The sequence below is a fragment of the Elephantulus edwardii genome, unplaced genomic scaffold (genome assembly GCF_000299155.1).
Source record: "Elephantulus edwardii isolate Elephantulus edwardi_28Jun2011 unplaced genomic scaffold, EleEdw1.0 scaffold00463, whole genome shotgun sequence".
NCBI lineage: Eukaryota > Metazoa > Chordata > Mammalia > Macroscelidea > Macroscelididae > Elephantulus > Elephantulus edwardii.
In genome coordinates, this window is record NW_006400213.1 from 349,771 (window position 1) to 370,336 (window position 20,566).

Consider the following 20,566-nt stretch of genomic DNA (forward strand, 5'->3'; position numbering starts at 1 on the left):
ACCCCAGAGCGAGCAGCGGGGTCACAGTGACCTCCTTCCAGGGCAGGGCCCAAGGCTTTCATCTTGATAGAGGTGGACTCCCTCGCCTTCGCAGCTGCCTGCGGGGGGCCAAAGCGCTCTGACCCCTGCATCACAGGGTCTTCTCCCCTCACTGCCGACGCCTAGCTGACCCTCCAGCAGGTTTTCAGAGACCAGACCGCACAGGGGAAAACTGCCCAGCTTTCTCTTGCTGGCGGATTACAGCTGCCCACCTTTGAGCTTTAGCCACCCGTCCCTCCCCTTACTGAGATCTAAACCAAAACCCTCTGGCCTGTCCACTCCACTCCGATTCTCTACGGCCAATTAGATTGCCCCCAGCAGGTTTCTAAGGCTGTTAATCTTCACCGGAGCTCAGTGCTTCAGGGAGGAGACCTGGGCGGGGGGGGGGCTGGAATCTCCTTACTTTCGAAGAGCGGACAACCGCTCTGACCACGGCGCCACCAGGGCACTTCAGTAACACGTGACACTGCCCCCACCCAAACACACCATTTAAACAGGTTGGTGTGGGAACCACACGGCCTGAACTGGGAACAAGGTGCAAGCTGCCTCTGAAAACACCCAAATTAAAAACTCATTCCCGCTTCCAGCGCAGGTCCCGGGCCGGGGACGAAGGGGCCTGGCCGCGGGGCCCCCCGAAGGCACGGGCCCTTCCGGCTCTCAGCGCGTTGAAGGACCTCAGCACGTGGTCAGAGAACTCGAGTGGAAATGCAAAGTGTCAGCCGACCCAGGAGACCGGGCAGCAACAGCCACCGCGGAGGGAGCCTGCCGGGCTAGGAAGCTTCCGGTGTCAGACCGCGCAGGCGCCCCGAGGCCCCGCCCGCGCAGGCGTCTCCTGACATCCCGACTGCGCAGGCGTCACCGGCGGTGGGGGCCGAGCAGGCGCCCTGACGTCCTTGGAAGACCGATGACGATGGCGGCGGAGCGGCCGAGACGCCGCGGCTGCGCACGCGTCCTTGGTACCCCGGCTGCGCAGGCGCTGTGTCCGGCCCAATATGGCAGCGGCGCTGCTGCTGCTGCGGCCCCTCCGCCGGGCCCCGGGCTCAAGGCTCGGGTGGCTCCGGAGCCCGGGCCTGCCCGCTGGGTTCGGGAGAAGGCGGCCATACTTCGCTCAGGGGCCTCCAGGGAGTCTGGTCGAGGCTGGAGGCCGAGCCCTGCAGGTAATCCCTCGGGCTGCTCTGGTCCTGCAGGACGCCTAGGCGTTGTTTTCCGCTTGGATGTCAGTGAACATGGCAGAGTGTCGAGTGCTTGGGACGTGGACGCGCAGCCGGGCCGGCCAACCCTGGGAGAGGCAGGCCTCGGCGAGCAGTCCTCCAGAGGTTTTCTGTTTAGAGTTGGTCCCAAGCTGCAAGGAGCTCTGCTGGTGTGGTCCAGAGCCAGTTGCGCTGCTAACCGAAAGGCTGCGTATGTCTGCCGGTTCGAATCCACCAGTGGCTCCTAAGAAGGCTGGGCACTCTCTTCCCGGTCAGTTGTTCCCACTCCACGGCAAGGAGTTTTCCTAGTTGCCCGTAGGGTATATTCGCTCTCTCTTCCTTTGCGACAGATCATCTGTCAGGAACTTTTTGTATGTCCAGGATGTCACATGTCTGCGTTTGTTTTTGTAACGTGGTTTGTTTGACCCCTTGCACGCCTTCATTTATTATCAGTTTATTCAGCACCACCCTGTGGAGGTGCCTCACTTTCCCCTAAGACTAGTCAACTGACTTCTAGTTGGCGACCTGTGGACAGCAGAATAAAGAATGGAACTGGAGTCTCATTCCCGCTCACCGTGCTTGCTCAAAGAACGCATGCTCCCACAGCCGTGACAGGCGGACCCACGTTAGGTTCCAGACCAGCCAATAGAGCAAATAGTACACGGCGTAAATAGAGTCACCATAATTTTTGGTTTCCCAGTGTATATGTTAAGTGTGCAGCAGCGTTCCTGGGAGGAATGAAGCACACGAGAACTGAGCACTTCCGGTTGGAAAAGCTGGTGCTGTAGACCACTCCAGGCAGGGTCGGCACACACGTCTGTTTGTGCAAAATGTAGTATCTGCGTAAGGTGAAGTGCAGTGCAGTAAAGATGTGCTCTGGACGGTGTGTGCATACTGGTTTCCTCCTAGCTGTCATCTGGCTAACCAATTGAGTGCCTAGCCAGTTACTGTCAGATGCTACCATGACCCAGCGAGGACCAGCCAGAAGTTTACTCTGTATCCCCCAAAGTCCATTCCTGTGATCAAACACCATTAAACCGTTGTGACCCATAGGGTTCTCATGGGCTGGATTTTGAGGTGTAGATTGCCACACCTTTGTTCCTAGTCTCTTAGTGTGGAAGGTCCACTGAGACATAGTGTCTCAACGCAGTTACCTCTGCTGACAGATGGGTGGTGCTTATCTATGACCTGCATCTGCTTGGAACCTGGATTTGGTCCCCACATGGAGGGCAAGAATCCTGCTGCTAGGTCACCAGTGTCCTTTCTACTAAGATTAATTAGCATCCAGCAGACAAACAAACAAGGCTAAATTCTTTATATCCTTTGGCTTTTTTTTTCTCAACCTCTCTGTTGGGTATTTGGCTCTTACACTCTCACAACTTACTGTGATATTTTACCATAGTTTGTGAGGACCAGTTTGAGTTAAGTACCCTGTTTCAGACTGCTGGCTGCCCTTCCTGAATCTGAGCAGCTGATTTATTCCATAGCAGGATTGGAGATAGTCTGTGATCCTTTGTCTGAAGTTCTGTGTCTTGAAGCAAATTCCTACTTAGGGAACATCATAAGAGCTGAAGTAAGCAATTCACTTGTGAAACCTCACCAGTAGCTAGAATGCAAAACCTCTTCAGATTAACAGATGTAAAGGAAGAAAGTTGTCCATTGGGTGTTCTCTAACACCTACTGCAGCTGCACTGTGACCCTTTCCTCTCAGCTGACTTCTGCTCCCTGCTGGGCCAAGAACAATTGTTATTGTTAGGTGCCTTGAGGTCAACGATGACAGCACCCTATGGACAACAGATCTGAACCTGACCCTGTCACCACTGTGTCGGTTCATCTCACTGAAGATCTTGATTTCTTTCACTGACTCTACTTTTCTGAACATAATGTCTTTACCCCCCCCCAAGAGCAATAGTATTAGGTAATAGGCAACAGTGGTCAAATTTGAACTGGTTCACAGCTGATCCTACAGTGGGTTTTCAGAGGCAGTCAGCTGCACAGGAGGAGATTTGAACCATTTGTTTTCGGGTTGACAGAACAGCTCTTTACCACTAGACCCCCAGAGCTCTCCAGTAAAGTCAGTGAACAATTAAACACAGTCTGTTGTACAGACTGCATTTTTGTGCTGTTGATGACAGGAAATGACAGGAACTCCTTGACACAGTGTGGAGCTTGCTGTTCGGCTTTCATGGCAGCTAGGGAACAGGGAGGAGCTGAGACGAACCAATAGAAGAGAGAAACCACCACACAGAAGGGGGAAGAGAGAATGGAGCTGTTCTTGTGAACTGGTGGCGATAGGAATGGCCTGCAGATGCTCCACGTTGTTCTTTTCTTTGCAGAGCTTACAGTTCCGGCTGCTGACACCTACCTTTGACGGGATCGTCGGAGTGTTACTGAAGCAACACCTGATTCAGAATCCAGTTAGACTCTGGAAAATCTTAGGTGTGTGCATGCTGAAAGACACATGACTAGACAGAGGTGTTTTCTGTTTTGAGTAGTGGAGCCTCTGGCCCTTTGGGTGTCTATGTCTGTGAGTAAATTTGGGTTGGTTTCTGGATTAAGAGTGACAGGAAGTCTGTCCATTTCCTCTGCCACTGGGGGCCCTAAAAAAGCTTGTGTTTAGTAATACTTGGGCTCCGTGAGGAAAACTTCCCACTGTTTTGTCCTCTCCACGACGTTGTTATTTTCCCACCACCCTGTAACAAGGCCCTGCACATGGTGCTGCATGTTTTCTATCCCAAGCAATACTCCCATGTAGACTTCGTCTCCCAGCAGCCCTGCAGGATACAGGTCCCCATGGCTCTCCTCTTCCCAGAAGCTCACTGCCCATCTTCTCCCATGGTGCTACCAGGGTTCCCTGGTCTCGTGTCAGAAAGTAAAAGCAGCCTGGAGCCCATGTGCCATTTAAGGAGAGACTGGCAGGGAGCTCTGGTGGCCTAGTGGCAAGGAGCTGCAACTACAATCCCAGAGGTGCACGGTTCGAATCCACCAGATGCTCTGCCGGGGAAGGAGGGACAATCTCCTCCTGTACCAGTCAGATCTGATTTGACGGTACACGCACACAAAAATTAAAAAAAAAAAAGGAGAGACTGGCATGCTCTGCTATGGGTGTGTCCTTAAGGCAAAGGACAGTAAGAGCTGAGAGGGTCATTTCCCTCCCTCCTTTACCCAATGTGGGAGAAAGATGGACAGTCTTTCCCACATAATTTACAGCCTCTGAAGACTGGAGGATGAGCTGTGGGTCAGTTCTGACCCAAGGGCAGTGAGTTAAGCTGTCGAGTACCCTTCATCGTGAGGGGAGGGTGCTGCCTGGAGGGATAGCTACTGCACACTTGCTGTGGGGTTTGTCTTCATTGGACTGTCCTTGAACCCAGTAGGCCCTCTGATAGGAAGCACACGTTCCCAGTTCCGCATTAACCAGGGACTCTGAACCACATCAGGAAGCTGGTGGTGCATTGCTTTATGTGCTGAGCTGCTAGCCACTCTGAAGAATGATGACAGTTTCTTATAAAAACATGGAGCCTCCGTGACTGAGACCAGAAGAACTGAGTGGAGCCTGGCATTGCTGACTGCTCTGAAAGGGTTCACTGCAGAAAATGCTGGAGGAGGCAATGAAAATATGGAACAAAATTCCATTGCAAAAGATGGCCAGGTTTACTGATCCAATAGGAACTGCTGGAACCCCCAAGACTGTGATCCTCAGTCCCCTTCAAACCTGCAACAGAACACCTTGGTGGCTCTGCTTGCCTGTCAGGTGAGCAGTAGGTCTATGAGGTGGACAGTGATGTCAGAGAGGCCCTCCCTCAGAGTAATCAACCATTAAGTGCTGAAAATTGTCCACAAATGACTGGAATAGTACTTCAGCAGAGAACTGCCAGGTGCGCAGGCTGGGTTTAGAAGAGGCCATGGCACTAGAGCTATCATAGCCAATGTGGGGTAGAACTTGGCTAAAAGTAGTACCAGAGGAATATCTATATTTCATTAACTATGCCAAGGTGTATGACTGTATGGATCTCAGTGGCTAACTGAGAGGAATGGGAATCGCAAAACCTCTGATTGTGTTTATGTGAAATCTGTACTTGGACCAGGAAGCAATCCTCAGAACAGAGCAGGGAAACACCGCATGGTTCAACATCAGGAAGGATATACCATAGACACATAATTTGAATTTAGCAGATGCTCTGCTGGAGAAGGAGGGACAATCTCCTCCTGTGTCAGTTGGATCTGATTTGATGGCACACAACAAGAAGAAAAAGAAAATCAGGAAGGGTGTATGCCAGGAATGCATCCTATCTTCATACTGTTTCAATCTGTATGCAGAACAGATCATCTGGGAGGCTGGGCTCTATTAAGAGGAATGTGGCATCACAGTTGGAGGTGGGCTCATCAGCAACCTGCATTATGCAGATGATACAGCCCTGCTTGTAGAAACAGGAAGACCTGAAGCATTTGCTGGAGAAGGTTAAGGACTGCAGCCTTCAATACGGATTGAACATCAACATCAAGAAAACAAAGATTCTTACCACTAGGCCGATTGGCAGTATCATGATAGATGGTGGAGAGATTGAGATTGTTAGCTTCAGCTTGCTTGGTTCCACAGTCAACACTCTTGGTATCAGCGGCCAGGAAATCAAAAGATGAATTGCATTAGGAAAATCTGCTGTCAGAGACCTCTCCAGAGTACTGAAGAACAACAGCGTCAGTCTAGAGACTAAGGTGCACCTGTTCCGGGCCATGGTCTTTGCAATTGCTTGCTTAGCATCAGAAAGCTGGACAGTGACTAGAGATGAAAGAATTGATTGATGGAGAAGAGTATTGACAATACCATGGACTACTAAGAGAACAAACAGGTTTGTCTTGGAGAGAGTGAAACCAGGCTGCTTCTTGGAGGCAAGGATTTTAAAGCTCTGTCTGACATATTTTGGGCATGTTGCAATGAGGGACGAGTCCTTGGAGATGGGCATCATGCTGGGAAGCATGGAGGGACAGCACAAGAGAGGAAGATCCTAGATGAGATGGATTGACTCAGTGACTAGGGTTATGGGAGTAGGTGTGTCAGAGACAATGAGGTTGGCTGAAGATAAGAGCTGGGTTCAGATGTAAGGGTTGCTATCAGCTGCAAGCGCCTCAACAGCACACAACAAGAAGTGCAGAATCTTGTTATAGGTCAATCTCAGAAGACAGGAGAGAAGGATTAATTGAAATGCATGTCACAGGGAAACAGTGGGAAGAGTTAATACTGGATGTTTTAATTAGTAGGATAAAACAGTATGTGTGACTGATTTACTGGAAAACCAGTTATCTTTGTAAATGTTCACTCAGAACATGGTAGAGAAGGGGAGAAAAAAGATGTACAGCTTCCAGACTATACAGAAGGCATCTATGACTGAGACCAGGTCCAAGTCCTTGGTGATTGTGAGGACAGCTGTGTAGAGAACATTACAACTTGTGATCACAGCTCTCGAGGGAGCATTACAGGGTTACATGATTGTGATGACAGCCCTGTAGGGAGCATTACAACTTGATGATGATAGCAGCTGTGTAAACAACACTACGATGTTATGTGATGACAGGTCTGTTGTTGTTGTTGTTGTTGTTTGATGCCGTCGAGTCATAGACGACTCATAGCGACCCTGTGAATGAACAGCCTGATCACTGTTTGTACATAGAGTTTCCGGATCAAGCCATTTCAGAAGTGGATGCCGCTCCTGCTTCCAGGATTGATTTAGTTGGGAAGCTCCAGCCAACACTGTGCACCATGGGTACCCGTTACCACGATTGGCACATCACTGTCGCAGTCTTCAGCATCACAGCAACCACGAGTTACCTCTGTACAGCAACGCACAGACCAGTGCTATACCACCTAGAAGAATGTTTGACAGGAAGACAGTTTGAACCTGGCCGAGGGCCACAGAGTAAAATCACCCACCTTCGGCTTGGTAGCATAGCTTCTTTCCACTAGGCCAACGTAGCTCTCTCTTGGCAGGTCTGTAGACAACTTAAAATGTTACATGATTGTGATGACAGCTCCATAGAGAACTTACAGTGTTACCTGATTGTGATGACAGCTGTGTAAACAACACTACAGTGTTACACGATCATGATGACAGGTCTGTAGACGTTACAATGTTACATGATTGTGATGACAACCATGTAGACAGCATTACAACTGTGATGACAGGTCTGTAGAAAATGTTACAATGCTACATGATTATGATGACAGCTCTCTAGAGAATATTATGGTGCTACATGGTTGCGATGACAGGTCTGTAGAGAACAGTACAATGTTATGTGATTGTGATGACAGGTCTGCAGAGAACAGTACAACCTTAAGGGATTCTGATGACAGCTATGTAGAGAACATTAGAAAGCTGTGGCTCAAGTCATGCCTGTGACATTCTCCATTTCTAAACAAACTGATGATGAGAGATTCCCATGAGGATAGCCCTCCTTATGATGAGTGTCCTGGGGTCATGGAGCTGGGATTTGTTGCTGTTGTCACATGTGTCAAAGCCACTTGTGTTGTTTACTTGTTTAAGTTAGTTTAAAGTGTCCTATTAAGGGAGCTCTGGTGGCCTAGTGATAAGAATCTGTGCTGAATTCCCGAAGGCATGCGGTTGAAATCTACCAGCTGCTCTGCCGGAGAAGGATGGATTAACTACCTCTGAAAACCTGCTGGAGGGTCAGCTGTGAATTGGTATACAACAGCAGCAACAGTCTATCAGTTGCTCTCAGTGTTTTCTTGTTTTTGTATTTACAGCTGTTGTTTTTTGCTGTCTTGGTGCCTAAGTTAAAGCACAGAGTTATTTAATGCCAAAGTTGAAACCATGTCCTGTCTTGTAAGGAGAATGACAGAAGATGTGCTGCCACCTTTACAGAGTTTTGACTTCAGGATAGTTTTTCAGATAGCTTCTGCTTTGATTGGGTTTTTGAGGGTGAGGGTTAGGGTTAGATGTCTTCCCTGAGTTGCAATACTGGCTGATAAGTACGCTTGCTGTTCTCTGCAGGTGGCACCTACTATTTTAGTTCTTCAAAGGTGAAACAGAAGAGTAAGGACAGTGACAAACCCAGGGCGAAGACACCTGAGGACGATGAAGGTACCTCTGCCTACTGTTCCTGAACATGCACCATTGCTGGTCTCTGTGTGTGTCCAAGCACCTGCAGCCACTAGGGCTCAGAGCACCTGCCCCTGGCTGGGCATGAATGGTTGGGAACCTTTCAGAGGCGTTTCCATTGCACACATGTGCCATGTCTGGGCAGTAGCACCCACTAGCAGAACAGACTCTGCTTGGTGTGTGAAGGACGCAGGTGTCTATAGAGTGTCTTTTGAAAGAGCTTGCTCCTAAGTGCGTGCTGATGCTGTCCCGATGCTGTGGAGAGCTGGAGGCCTAGGTGTGCGTGTAGAGAAGTGATCGCGTGAATGAGGGTAATGTTGAGGTGGTTTAGGTATGTACTTTAAAGAGATGGCGGGCTGGGTGAGTGTGGAAAGGAGGGGATGCTTGCCTGCTTGGCAAGCGTGGCGAGGAGGGGATGTTCTGAGCGAGTGTGGCGAGGAGAGGGTGTTGGGTAAGCTTGGTGAGGAGGGGTGTTCTGAACGAGCGTGGCAGGGAGGGGGTGTGAGCGTAGCGAGGAGAGGCTAGTCTCTAAGGGAGATGTAGAGGTGGTTCCGATGAGTGTCACCAAGAAGAGGTGGCCTAGATGAGTGTGTCAGGTGCTGGGATCCTTGGGGAGGAGATCCTGGCCTCTACAGGCCCTGCATGCAGTCACACACCAAGATGCTTGTGGGTTCTTGTGCCGCCTCCCGACTCCGCCCTGTCCTTGGGCCCCCTCTGAGGTGCAGGCCGGGCCCCAGCCCCTAGCCTTAGTCGTGTGTCTGTCTCCCACGGCTGCTTGTCAAGAGGAGAGGAAGCGGAAGGAGCGAGAGGACCAGATGTACCGCGAGCGACTGCGCACACTCCTCATTATCGCCGTCATCATGAGCCTGCTTAACTCCTTCAGCTCTGGCGGTAGCAGCATCTCCTGGAACGACTTCGTCCACGAGATGCTGGCCAAGGGCGAGGTGCAGCGCGTGCAGGTGGTCCCCGAGAGTGACGTGGTGGAGGTCTTTCTGCATCCTGGGGCCGTGGTGTTCGGGCGCCCGGTGAGTCCTGCAGGCCCACAGGCTGAGGCTGGGACAGGTGTTCGGGGGCTGGCAGTCTTCACCTCAGTGCTTTGGACTCAAGCCCTGTGCTCCCCAGAAACATACAGTGTCCTTTAGATGAGATCATCACACAGCCTTGTGGTCCCCAGTCAGTATGTGAAGCATCGCACCCACGGGAGAGCAGCCTGCCCCCTTCCCAGTGGTGAAAAATAGAAGGTGTTGAAGCTGTGTTTGACAGAAATCAGGACTTTTTATGACTTGGGAATCTTTCCTGAATGGGAGAAGAGACATCCTGTCCTAGGACACTGAAGTGATTGTAGACTGTTACAGGCTACCCTCCACTGACGGGGGCACCCCAAGGTGGCCCCCCCTCATGGAGTTCTGCTTTATGCCCCCAGCGCTTGTCCTTGATGTACCGCATGCAAGTTGCAAACATCGACAGGTTTGAAGAGAAGCTTCGGGCAGCCGAAGACGAGCTGAACATTGAAATCAAAGATCGTATCCCAGTCTCCTACAAGCGCACAGGCTTCTTTGGAAAGTAGGTGCTCTTGGTCGGCTTTGCCTCTGACCTAAACCGGGCTTCGTCTCATCTGTCGGCCCCATCCTCACAGTCCCCAGGGTTTCTGCGTGCTGGGTGGTAGACCCAGAGCCCTGGGGGGTTGGAGGTGTGCCAGCGCAGAGTCCTTCCAGTCTTTCCTGTCTCTCTTACGTTGCTCTTCAGTCAGACCAATTCACTGCTGATTCTGCAGTGGGTTTTCAGAGGCTGTTAAATCTCACAGGAGGAACAGTTCTTGATTTGAACTGCCGGCCTTTGGGTTAGCAGTGCATTTCCTTATCTACTAGGCCACCAGAGCTTCCCTCATCCTCTCTATTCTTGGGCATTTCTGCTGTATTTGAACAGAGTAGAGCAGAAGGGGAGATAGGAGGCCTGGACAGTTCCTGTTTCAGGGCTTCAGGGGAACGAGCGGGAGCTAGTGGTCACGGTGGGCCTGGCCACTCAGTACTGCGTGGTGTGGGGCAAGCAGAGGTGGGTACATGGCATACTGCTGATGTCGGACACCACCAGTGCCTGTCTGGACACTGTCCCCTGCCCTGGGCTTAATGCAGGCACAGTGCTCCGAGGCAGCTCCAGTTCAGTGCTGGCTGATGGGCTGATGGCAGAGCCCTCCTGGGGTAACAGCACCAGCATGCAGGTGTTACTATGGTCCTTGGGCCCAGTGCAGGCTGTGGACAGTCAGGCTCCACATGAACCCCCATGTCCACGTGTGGCCTTGGCAGCTGGGACACAAAGCCTGTCTTCACTGCTGCAGAACTCCCCTCGCTGCTTTCAGCCCTCTGTGCTTGGGTTCTCAGCTCTGACTTTATGAAAGGTCGCTGTCAGTGGCTGGGAGACAGTGAAGACCCCTGTAATGTGCCCCTCTCCCACCCTCTCTCCTCCACCAGTGCCCTGTATGCCTTGGGGATGACAGCCGTGGGCCTGGCTATCCTGTGGTACATCTTTCGGCTCGCAGGGATGACAGGCCGGGAAGGTGGATTCACTGCTTTTGTAAGTCTCATGATTCCCCAGACTTGCAGTCTCAGGCTCATCATGTCTGTACGTCAGTGCACACCCCACACGTGACACACCCCACATGTGACAGCCCAGGTGTGTGTGCATGTTGGGACACACCCCACACATGACACACCCCACACGTAACACACCTCACACGTGACAACCCAGGTGTGTGTGCATGTTGGGACACACCCCACACGTGACGGAGCCCGGGCGTGTCTGCAGGTCAGTGCACAGCCACACATCTGACACAGCCCACACGTGACGGAGCCCGGGCATGTTGATATCCGCCCCACACGTGACAGAGGAGTCTGCAGCGAGCACTTACCTGGCTATGCCATTCCTCCCCTTCCTGACTGGCCTCTGGGGTGGACAGAAGTTGGGCAGATGAGGCCTTTCCAGAGCTCACTGAGATGGTCAGTCATCCAGGAGTTACTGTGTTTTGGTTTCACTGTGGCTCAGAAGGGAGCTCTGGTGGCCTAGTGGTAAAAAGTAGTCCTGCAATCTTGAAGGCATGTGGTTTGAATCCACCAGCTGCTCTGAGGAAGAAGGATGGGCAGTTTCCTCCTGTGTGATTAAATCCCTCTAAAAACCTGCTGGAGGGTCAACTATGGGTCTCTTCTCACTTGGTACACAACAACAACTGGGTCAGAAGCTGAGGTAAAACCGTAAAGGTGTGGTGTTTGTTTTTTTTTTTTTAAATTTTATTTTTATTATTTACGTGTGTGAGTACCGTCAAATCAGATCTGACTGGTGCAGGAGGAGATTGTTCCTCCGTCTCCAGCAGAGCATCTGGTGGATTTGAACCACACACCTGTGGGATTGCAGTGCAGCTTCTTGCCACTAGGCCACCAGAGCTCACCAAACCGTAGAGGTTTTAAAAGAACCACCTTTGACGTTTCTGAGTGTTCTCAGAAACAGAGTGGCCAAGTGTCCCCCTCTGCTGTGGATGAGGGCACATCAAGTGTCAGGTACAGGAGACCATGTCCTCATACTGCTCGATGGTACAACTTCATTTTTTCTGCACAGAATCAGCTCAAAATGGCTCGTTTCACCATAGTGGATGGGAAGACAGGGAAAGGGGTCAGCTTCAAAGATGTGGCAGGAATGCACGAAGCTAAGCTTGAAGTCAAGGAGTTTGTGGACTACCTGAAGGTGAGTGTGCTGAGTCCCAGCTCGAGGGAGGCAGGTAGGCACCGACCCCCCTGGACTGGGGGATCCCTGGTAAGACAGGTGGAGTTCAGGATCCCCAGACACTCACTGTCTGGCTGTCACTGCGGGCCACCCTGTAGCCCAGGCCGTCCCCAGATACCACACAGCATGAGGTTGCTGGCCACTAGAGGAGAGGGCTAGTCATAGTCAGTGCCATCTCTGTCCGCTCCCAAACACAGGGTCGCTGGCCTGCCTAGGAGGGATCGAGGTGACAGGCACATGATGCCTGAGACCCCAGTGCCATTCTCTGTGCCCTGCAGAGTCCAGAGCGCTTTCTCCAGCTGGGTGCCAAGGTCCCAAAGGGCGCACTGTTGCTCGGCCCCCCTGGCTGTGGGAAGACTTTGCTGGCCAAGGCAGTGGCCACAGAGGCCCAGGTGCCCTTCTTGGCGATGGCCGGATCTGAGTTTGTGGAGGTCATTGGAGGTAGGTATCGCCAGGGCTGAGGGCTGGACCATTCTCCATTCATACCTCCATAGTCAAGGGAGGATTTTGAGGGATCTTACAGAGCCCATGTTGCATGGAAGCACTGTACTTAACTGCCTGTGGGTCAGGTAGCTGGGACATAGCCCTGCTCCATGTGGAGTTCAGAGGAGGCTGGTTCAGATGAGGTCTAAGGATCCGTGAAGTCCCCTCAATCCCTCATTCCCTGCTCTCTGTCCCCAGGACTGGGTGCCGCTCGCGTGCGGAGCCTTTTCAAGGAAGCCCGCCACCGGGCCCCCTGCATCGTGTACATCGATGAGATCGATGCTGTGGGCAAGAAGCGCTCGACGGCCGTGACTGGCTTCTCCAACACAGAGGAGGAGCAGACACTCAACCAGCTGCTGGTGGAGATGGACGGTGAGTGTTGTGGGACTAGGAGGGCCATGAGAGTGGACGGGGAGGGCTGGGAGAGTGGATAGTGAGCGTGGTGGGACTAGGAGGTTGGGAGAATGGATAGTGACAGAGCAGAGAGAATGGACAGTGCGGGCCGGGAGAGTGGACATTGCGGGCCGGGAGGCAGGCAACAGGACTGAGAGGGGCTGATGTTGAGGGCCGGGAGTGTTGGACAGTGACTGGTGAGGGCTGAGACTGATGAGAAGAGCAGGATCCCGGAGGAAGCAGATGATGAGGTCTGAAGAGGTGAGGCCTGGAAGGGAGTGGTGGACAGTGAGGATTGGGAGTGGACTGTGAGCGCGCTAGGGAGCCAAGAGGAAGCGTCCTGTAAGGGAATGGTGAGGCCAGGAAAACGCCCGTGTGCCGGCAGGGCAGAGGGTGCCCACATGGGCAGCAGGGTCTGCACAGATGAAGCTGCAGCCCTGGACGAAGGAGGAGCCATTGTGTGCTGGCGCAGGTGAGGACAGCGTTCCTGCTCCAGACACTGCTCGCCGGCAGTCAGCCTCCAGAAGCTGTCAGAGAACCTCACTTAAACTCAGAAACCAGTTTCTGAGAGGCGGGTCCAGGCCTACGTCCCTTCCTGGGTTCTCAGTGTCACTGAGCCTGGAGGTCACTGCTATGGTGTGTGCTGCCATGAGCCTCCTGGCCAAGCCAGGGCACTGGTCAGGGCTGCCCAGGGAATTCAGATGGCTACTGGTGGTCTGGGCTGTGCTGTTTCCAGTACGAAAGGCAAGCCGGCTCAGTGACAAGAACTTCAGCAACCTCTGAAGGGTCACTTTTCCCTGACCAGGTCCTGACTGCTTCATTGGCATTGTGCACACCAGGAGCTGCACTTGACCCCTCATGACACCCCTTGTGTGTCAGGGTAGAGCTGTGCTCCCGGCTGTCAGCATAGACCCGGGCCTTTCTCCAAGGAGCCTTGCAGCTGGCAGCCCTGGGGTTAAAACCCACTACCTAAAAAAAAAAAAAACAAAAAAAACCCCACTACCTGTAGAGCCTGGTCCTCAGTTAGGAAAGAGCTGCGTGGTTATAGCCCAGCCACCTGTCCGGAGGGCATGGTGGCAGGCTGAGCCTGTTCCATGGTCAGCCCTCACAGGACACATGGCATCCTCCCTGCCTGCACTGACCACTGGCCATAGCTGCCCTCATGGTGGCACTTGTGTGACCATCACTCACAGTTACATGGGACATATCTAAAGGCTGCATGTGTATACTTCCTCCAGGAATGGGCACGACTGACCACGTCATTGTCCTGGCGTCCACCAACCGGGCCGATATTCTGGACAGAGCACTGATGCGGCCTGGCCGACTTGACCGTCATGTCTTCATCGACCTTCCCACCCTGCAGGTGAGGACAGCCAGAAACACCACCTCGGCTCCCACAAGCCTCCCCTATAACCTCTGGGGGACTTTTTTGTGAGGGTTGTTGTTGTTATGTGCCGTTGAGTCACTTGCGACTCAAAGATGCTGGGCTGTGTCCGACCCTGCATCTCCCTGATCTCATAGGAGAGGAGAGAAATCTTTGAGCAGCATCTGAAGAGTCTGAAGCTGACTCGGGAAAGCAACTTCTATTCGCAACGCCTGGCAGAGCTGACCCCCGGATTCAGTGGTAGGGACTGTTTCCTCCATGCAGCATGCAGCTCCCTGTATTTAGAGGGAGCAAGAGACCCACCATGGCCTCTGTCCTGTCAGGACCTGGTGACAGCAGAGTATACCTACTCCCCAGTCTTCACAGGACTCGATGCAGACAGCACTACAGAAATGGATTCGGATGCAAACTAGGCACCCCTTTTTCCTCATCCTGATAGTCTTTTCTTATCAGTGTCTCTACAAACCCAGTCCTTGAACATCTGCACCACAACATCTGTGAGCAATAAACAGAACCCAGGCCCAGCTCACAGTGACCCCCTGGGGTTCACAGGACACTGCCCGTCTTTCTCCTGTGGAGCAGTTGGTGATTTAAAGCCACCAGCCCAACACTTAACAGCCTTGCCACCAAAGCTCCCATCTATAAACAGGACGGGGGAGCTCTGGTGGCTTAGAGACAAGAAGCTGCGCGGCAATCCTGAAGGCACGCATTTCAGATCCACCAGATGCTCCGCTGGAGAAGGAGGGAGAATCTCCTGTCTCAGTCAGATATGATTCGACGGTACACTACAAAGGGGAGTAAATTTAAAAAACCATAAACAGGATGGTCTGTGGGTGCTGGCCCACCAGGCTAGGAGGTGCTGACCGCAGACACATGCAGGTGTCCTGAATCTAGTGTGCAGTAAGTCAGGAACCAAGCTCCGAACCCTCGACGGTGCTGTTGTCTGAGCCACCGCGTTCCGCTGCACCTCACCAGGTCAGCCGTGTGAGCCCAGCGTGTCCCACCATTTGTGTCCACAGGTGCTGATATCGCAAACATCTGTAACGAGGCTGCGCTGCACGCTGCTCGCGAGGGCCACACATCTGTGCACACGTCCAGCTTCGAGTACGCCGTGGAACGTGTCCTGGCAGGTACAGGTGCTCCCACTGCGGGCCTGCATGCCCCTTCCAATGCCCCGCCGTGTGCCACGTGCTGGGGTCTTAGAGTGTGTGCTCCAAGACACACAGGTACGGAAGGATGCAGGGTGTAAGTGTGCTATTTGTAAATGCACCAGAACCTGTTTTGTTTGTTTAACTCGTGGAAGTAGAAGATTCGGCTCTGGCCCTCCCTCCCTGTTTCCCCTGCAGCAGTGGGGTCCAAGGGATGGAAGTGCAGACTGACACAAGAGACCCTGGGTTAGGTGGCCCTGGTGGGGTAGCCGTGATCCTGGGGTGTCTGCAGCAGCAGTGAGGTCATACCATCCTCTGTGGCCACCCCTGGCACTCCTAGGCACTGCTAAGAAGAGCAAAGTCCTGTCGAAGGAGGAGCAGAGGGTGGTGGCATTTCACGAGTCGGGCCACGCACTGGTCGGCTGGCTGCTGGAGCACACAGAGGCTGTGATGAAGGTGGGCAGCCACACTGCTCTGTCCAAGTACAGTGAGAGTGTACGTCAGTGTGTCCATGTGCGCGGCTGACTGCACACACGCGGGCAGGTGTGCACACGTACACACATACATGCTCTCTGGAAACAAACTACAGCCTGATACAGTCTTAGAACAGCAGCCTGATGGTGAGAAGGGAACAGGTGAGGTGATTGGAGCGGGGGAGGTGATTGGGTGAGGTGAGGAGGGCAGGTGGGTTCAGGTGAGGAGGTGAGGTGACTGGGTGAGATGGTCCAGTGAAGAGTGCAGGTGAGGAGACCAGGTGAGCTGGTTGCATTGGGGAACAGGTGAGCTAGGACCAGGTGTGCATGTAATAGCCAGAGCCGTGGGTGCTAAGTGTGCACGTGGAATAAGACAGATGTGTGCCTGGGGTCTGGCTGCCATCCCCCAAGTGTGGGGTCTGAGGGGGACAGTTACCATCCTCCGAGGGAGCACTGCTCTTCCGTCCTTGAAGTGTAGGGTCTGTGTAAGCACTGCCATCCTCTATCTCCTGAGTATGAGATCTGCACGGGGCACCACCATGTGTGTGCTTAACATGGGAATCACCGCCTGAGTGTGGGGTCGGCGTGGGGAATCACCACTCCGAGTGTGGGGTCGGCGTGGGGAATCACCACTCCGAGTGTGGGGTCGGCGTGGGGAATCACCACCCCCTGAGTGTGAGGTCGGCATGGAGAATTACCTTCCCCTGGGGGTGGGGTTGGCCTGGGTAATCACCACCCCAAGTGAGGTCAGCATGGGGAATTACCCTCCCCTGACTGTGGGGACGGCATGGGGATTAGAACCCGCTTAGTATGGGCTGGATGTGTGGGGAATCACCACCCCAGAGTGCCGCTTGCACCCGTCCTGCCACTTTCATACATTGGTTTAACGTCTCTTGGGCTGAGATGTGGCCTTCACGTATGCCCCAGGCCTGCAGTGTCACCTAATTCAAAACATTGCCTTCCGCACGTGCATGGCTGCCCCCAGGACCATCAGCCTCCTACACCTCACTGTCGTAACAGGCTCTGGAGCCTCATGGAGTCTGTGTCCACCAAGACCCCTTGGCTGACCGGTCCTGATGCCCACAGGTCTCAATCGCGCCGCGGACCAATGCAGCCTTGGGCTTCGCGCAGATGCTGCCCAGGGACCAGCACCTCTTCACTCAGGAGCAGCTGTTTGAGCGCATGTGCATGGCACTGGGCGGCCGTGCCTCTGAGGCCATCTCCTTCCACAGGGTCACATCCGGTGAGTCGCGGGTCTCCCAGCGTCAATGGTGCGGGAGGCGGAGGGGGTGTGTGCCCAGGTCGACTCAGTGCCTGGGAGGATGCGGGGGGACGGAAGAAGGAGCAGATGGTGTCAGTGGTGCACACAGAGGACGCATCCATCACACACGATGGAGAGCAGAGCAGGAGCACTTGGGCAGCCTCTGCCATTCAGGCACTGAGAGGCCAAGGGTCCCTGTGACAGTGGCCATGGCCCTCCTCGGGGTCTAGGGTCGCACAGCCTAGCAGGTGTGAGTCAGTCACTTCTTAGGGAGTGCTGGCTCCCTGAAGGAGTTCAGAGAGATGGACACTCCTCGGCCCCACAGTGGTTCTGAGGGAGCGTCCCCAGCATCGTGGAGGTTCTGAGGGAGGACCCCACCCCCAGCATCATCATGGTTGTTCTAAAAGAGGGTGGTTAAGCCTGGTGAGTATGCCTCTGGCCATATCTTAGGGGCACAGGATGACCTGCGGAAGGTCACCAAGATCGCCTACTCCATGGTGAGGCAGTTTGGGATGGCGCCAAGCATCGGCCCAGTCTCCTTCCCTGATGCCCAGGAGAACCCAACTGGGGTTGGCCGACGCCCCTTCAGTCAGGGCCTCCAGCAGCTGATGGACCACGTGAGTGCCCAGCCTCAGCTTCCTCCGGGTGCCAGGGGTTGTCATGCTGCCCACATGACAGAAGCCATGTCTGCACACGGGCCTCTCTTTGCAGGAAGCCAAGCTGCTGGTTGCCAAGGCCTACAGACACACAGAGCAGGTGCTGCGGGACAACCTGGACAAGCTGGAGGCGGTGAGGGCCAGGGGGTGCTACATGGTCACTGCCCAGACTCTCTGTGGAAGTGGGATGCCAGCCCGGTCATGCCCAGTCCCCCTGGAGTGAGGGGGGAAGGGAGGACGCCAACCCGGTCATGCCCAGTCCTCCAGGAGTGAGAGGGGAGAGAGGCGATGCAAGCCTAGTTATTGTCTAGTCCCTCAAGACTGCGGAAGTTGGGGGATGCAGAAGTTGAAGGACACCAGCCTGCTCACTGCCCACTCATTGTCCAGTCTCCCAGGAGGAAGGGGCGACACCAGCCTGGTCATTTTCCAGTTCTCCCAGAGTGAGAGTGGGAGCAATGCTGTCCCTGTCCACAGACATACACCGTTGGCCACTGGAGGCCAGGAGTAGGGACACAGACAGAAGTGGAGGTGATGAGGCTGGAGGCTGAGCTGGGGTCACCTCTTCCTGAGTAGCCGAGTTGCTACCCCTCCAGGGTAGTGCTGTCCTGCACATAACACCCGTTCAGCCCCAGGTTTTGCACTGAGCAGCCAAGAGGGCTTCTCGGGGAACCTGTCTGCCTCTCCTGGATACTCACTCTGCCTTGTCCCTCAGCTGGCCAATGCGCTGCTGGAGAAGGAAGTCATCAACTATGAGGACATTGAGGCCCTCATTGGCCCGCCGCCCCACGGCCCCAAGAAGCTGATCCTGCCCCAGAAGTGGTTGGATGCTGAACGTGAAAAGCAGGACTCGGCGGACGAGGAAGCCACACAGCCGCCTTCACTCAGCGGGGAGGAGCCCCCCTGGCCCAAGTAGCTTAGCTTGACCTCGGGCCTTGTGTGTTCCCACGCCCCAGGGAACAGACCTTTGTCAGCCCTTGATTCTGCTGGGCTCTTGAGTCCTTCATCGTGAATAGACTTCCCCACATCCTCTATCTCAATGGGCTCTGAGTCCCTCTGCAAGTCTCCAGTCATGGGGAGTGCTCTGGAGTCCTCTGGCCCGGGGAACAGATCTCCCTGCATCCCCAGCCGTGGTAGTGGTGTGACTCATGCCCCCCAGCATAGTCTGTAAACCTCTTTGCAGACGAATGGTTTATTTTCCATTTGTGTTGTCTCTGGAGTGGGAGGGGTTGTGCCCAGTGTCCTCAAGTCTGACTTTTACAGACATTGTCACTCTGGCTAGGACAGTGCTTACTGACCACAGGGCAGAGTGACCAGATGAATGTGTTGCCCTTGCTGACCCACAGAATACTGGTGGCGCCCATGGTGGATAGGACTCCATGGAATTCCCTTCCTGAGATCTTACAGGCCTAAACCTGGGACAGAAGCTTCAGACACTGCAGTGTCCTGTGCCAAGGACGGTGGGCTGTCTGTAGAACTGTTGTTACATGCTGGTCAGTCAGAATCCTCTCCTAGCTGACTCTCCAGCATGTTGCAGAAGCAGGAAATCATACAGGAGTTTGCCCTTTTTCCTCAGAGCAGCTTGTGGTTTGGAATCTCATGGCTTTGTGTTGGCAGCACGGCTCACTAATCAGTACGCTGCAGGGCTCCCTTCCCTGTGAGTGGAGGTGATTAAAACGCCGAGGAAGCAGCCTCTTATCGGGAGGACTGCTCCACCTCTGCTCCTGCTCTGCTGACAGTGAGCTGTTAGATCTGCGTCCACCCCCCACCCCGTCTTCCCAGGGGTCCTTTCCCCACTCTTCCTTCTTTGTTTTCACTTTTGCATAGCCTGCCTTATACTAGCTATACATCTTATTGCCTTAATAAACATTTTTCACTTGTTTCTCTAAAAAAATAAAGAATCTCAGGGCTTTCTCTATGAAAGCTGAGCATACAGGCAGCAGATTCACCCCAGACTTCCTCTGGATTTTGAATACTTTTCAAAGGACATGTGGAGCTGTGTAGGGAGGTCTGCTGACCTAGTGGTAAGAAGCTGGGTTGCGATCCCAGAGGCATGCTTCGTGGGAAAAGGATAGGCAGTCTCCTCCCATGTGATTTCCTGCCTCTTAAAACCCACCAGAGGTCACCTATGAGTTGGTTCTGACTCAGTGGCACACGACAACAATGAATCCATCCAGGCAGGGATGGATGGAGAAGTGCAGATGGTAGCATCTGATCTCCACTGACTCCATGAGTGGACAGAGTCCCCACTAAACCCCACAGCATCATCTCTGCCAGGACATTCCTGTGAGGTCGGACAGACTGAACCAACCATCATGACACCACCCTGCCCATGACATTGACTACATCTCAGCTGGTGTTGATAATTCATTACAGGAGACTCAGAATACTGAGTGACAGGGTTTCTTCGGGACATGTTAGAGTTACAAATTATAGGCAGGTTATAGTTGCAGACTGTGATGTCTCGGACACAATTCTATAATTAGGGCAGCCTCTTAGCCGTGCTGAAGGCTGGCCTGTCTGCTGAGACCAGTGCTCCAAAACTTTTAGCGCTGCTGTTTTCTAGAGTGCCAGTGGGTCTCCCTTCCACCAGTAGCCTAGATTGGCAGGTTCTAGAACTCAGCTCCTAGGTGGGCATACCCAGCTCTCAAACAGATGC

General features: G+C 53.5%; 1 protein-coding gene across 1 annotated transcript; it reads left to right on the forward strand.

Annotated features, from left to right (window-relative positions):
* Positions 1-1,031: 1,031 nt before the first annotated feature.
* SPG7 (spastic paraplegia 7 (pure and complicated autosomal recessive)) lies at positions 1,032-18,823 on the forward strand. The gene is made up of 17 exons (XM_006902849.1): positions 1,032-1,196; positions 3,566-3,668; positions 8,234-8,323; positions 9,125-9,366; positions 9,765-9,904; positions 10,810-10,912; positions 11,948-12,073; positions 12,391-12,553; positions 12,794-12,967; positions 14,227-14,351; positions 14,510-14,612; positions 15,392-15,502; positions 15,861-15,976; positions 17,080-17,236; positions 17,705-17,871; positions 17,966-18,043; positions 18,623-18,823. Exons 1-17 carry the CDS (start codon positions 1,032-1,034, stop codon positions 18,821-18,823), a joined length of 2,364 nt encoding a protein of 787 aa, XP_006902911.1.
* Positions 18,824-20,566: the final 1,743 nt, after the last annotated feature.

Excerpts from the sequence above, each read along its gene's own strand:
- SPG7 (XM_006902849.1), top strand. The coding sequence starts at position 1,032 with ATGGCAGCGGCGCTGCTGCTGCTGCGGCCCCTCCGCCGGGCCCCGGGC. Across the intron at positions 12,968-14,226 it reads GCTGCTGGTGGAGATGGACG|GAATGGGCACGACTGACCAC; the intron begins GTGAGTGTTGTG and ends TACTTCCTCCAG. Across the intron at positions 17,237-17,704 it reads CTTCCACAGGGTCACATCCG|GGGCACAGGATGACCTGCGG; the intron begins GTGAGTCGCGGG and ends GCCATATCTTAG.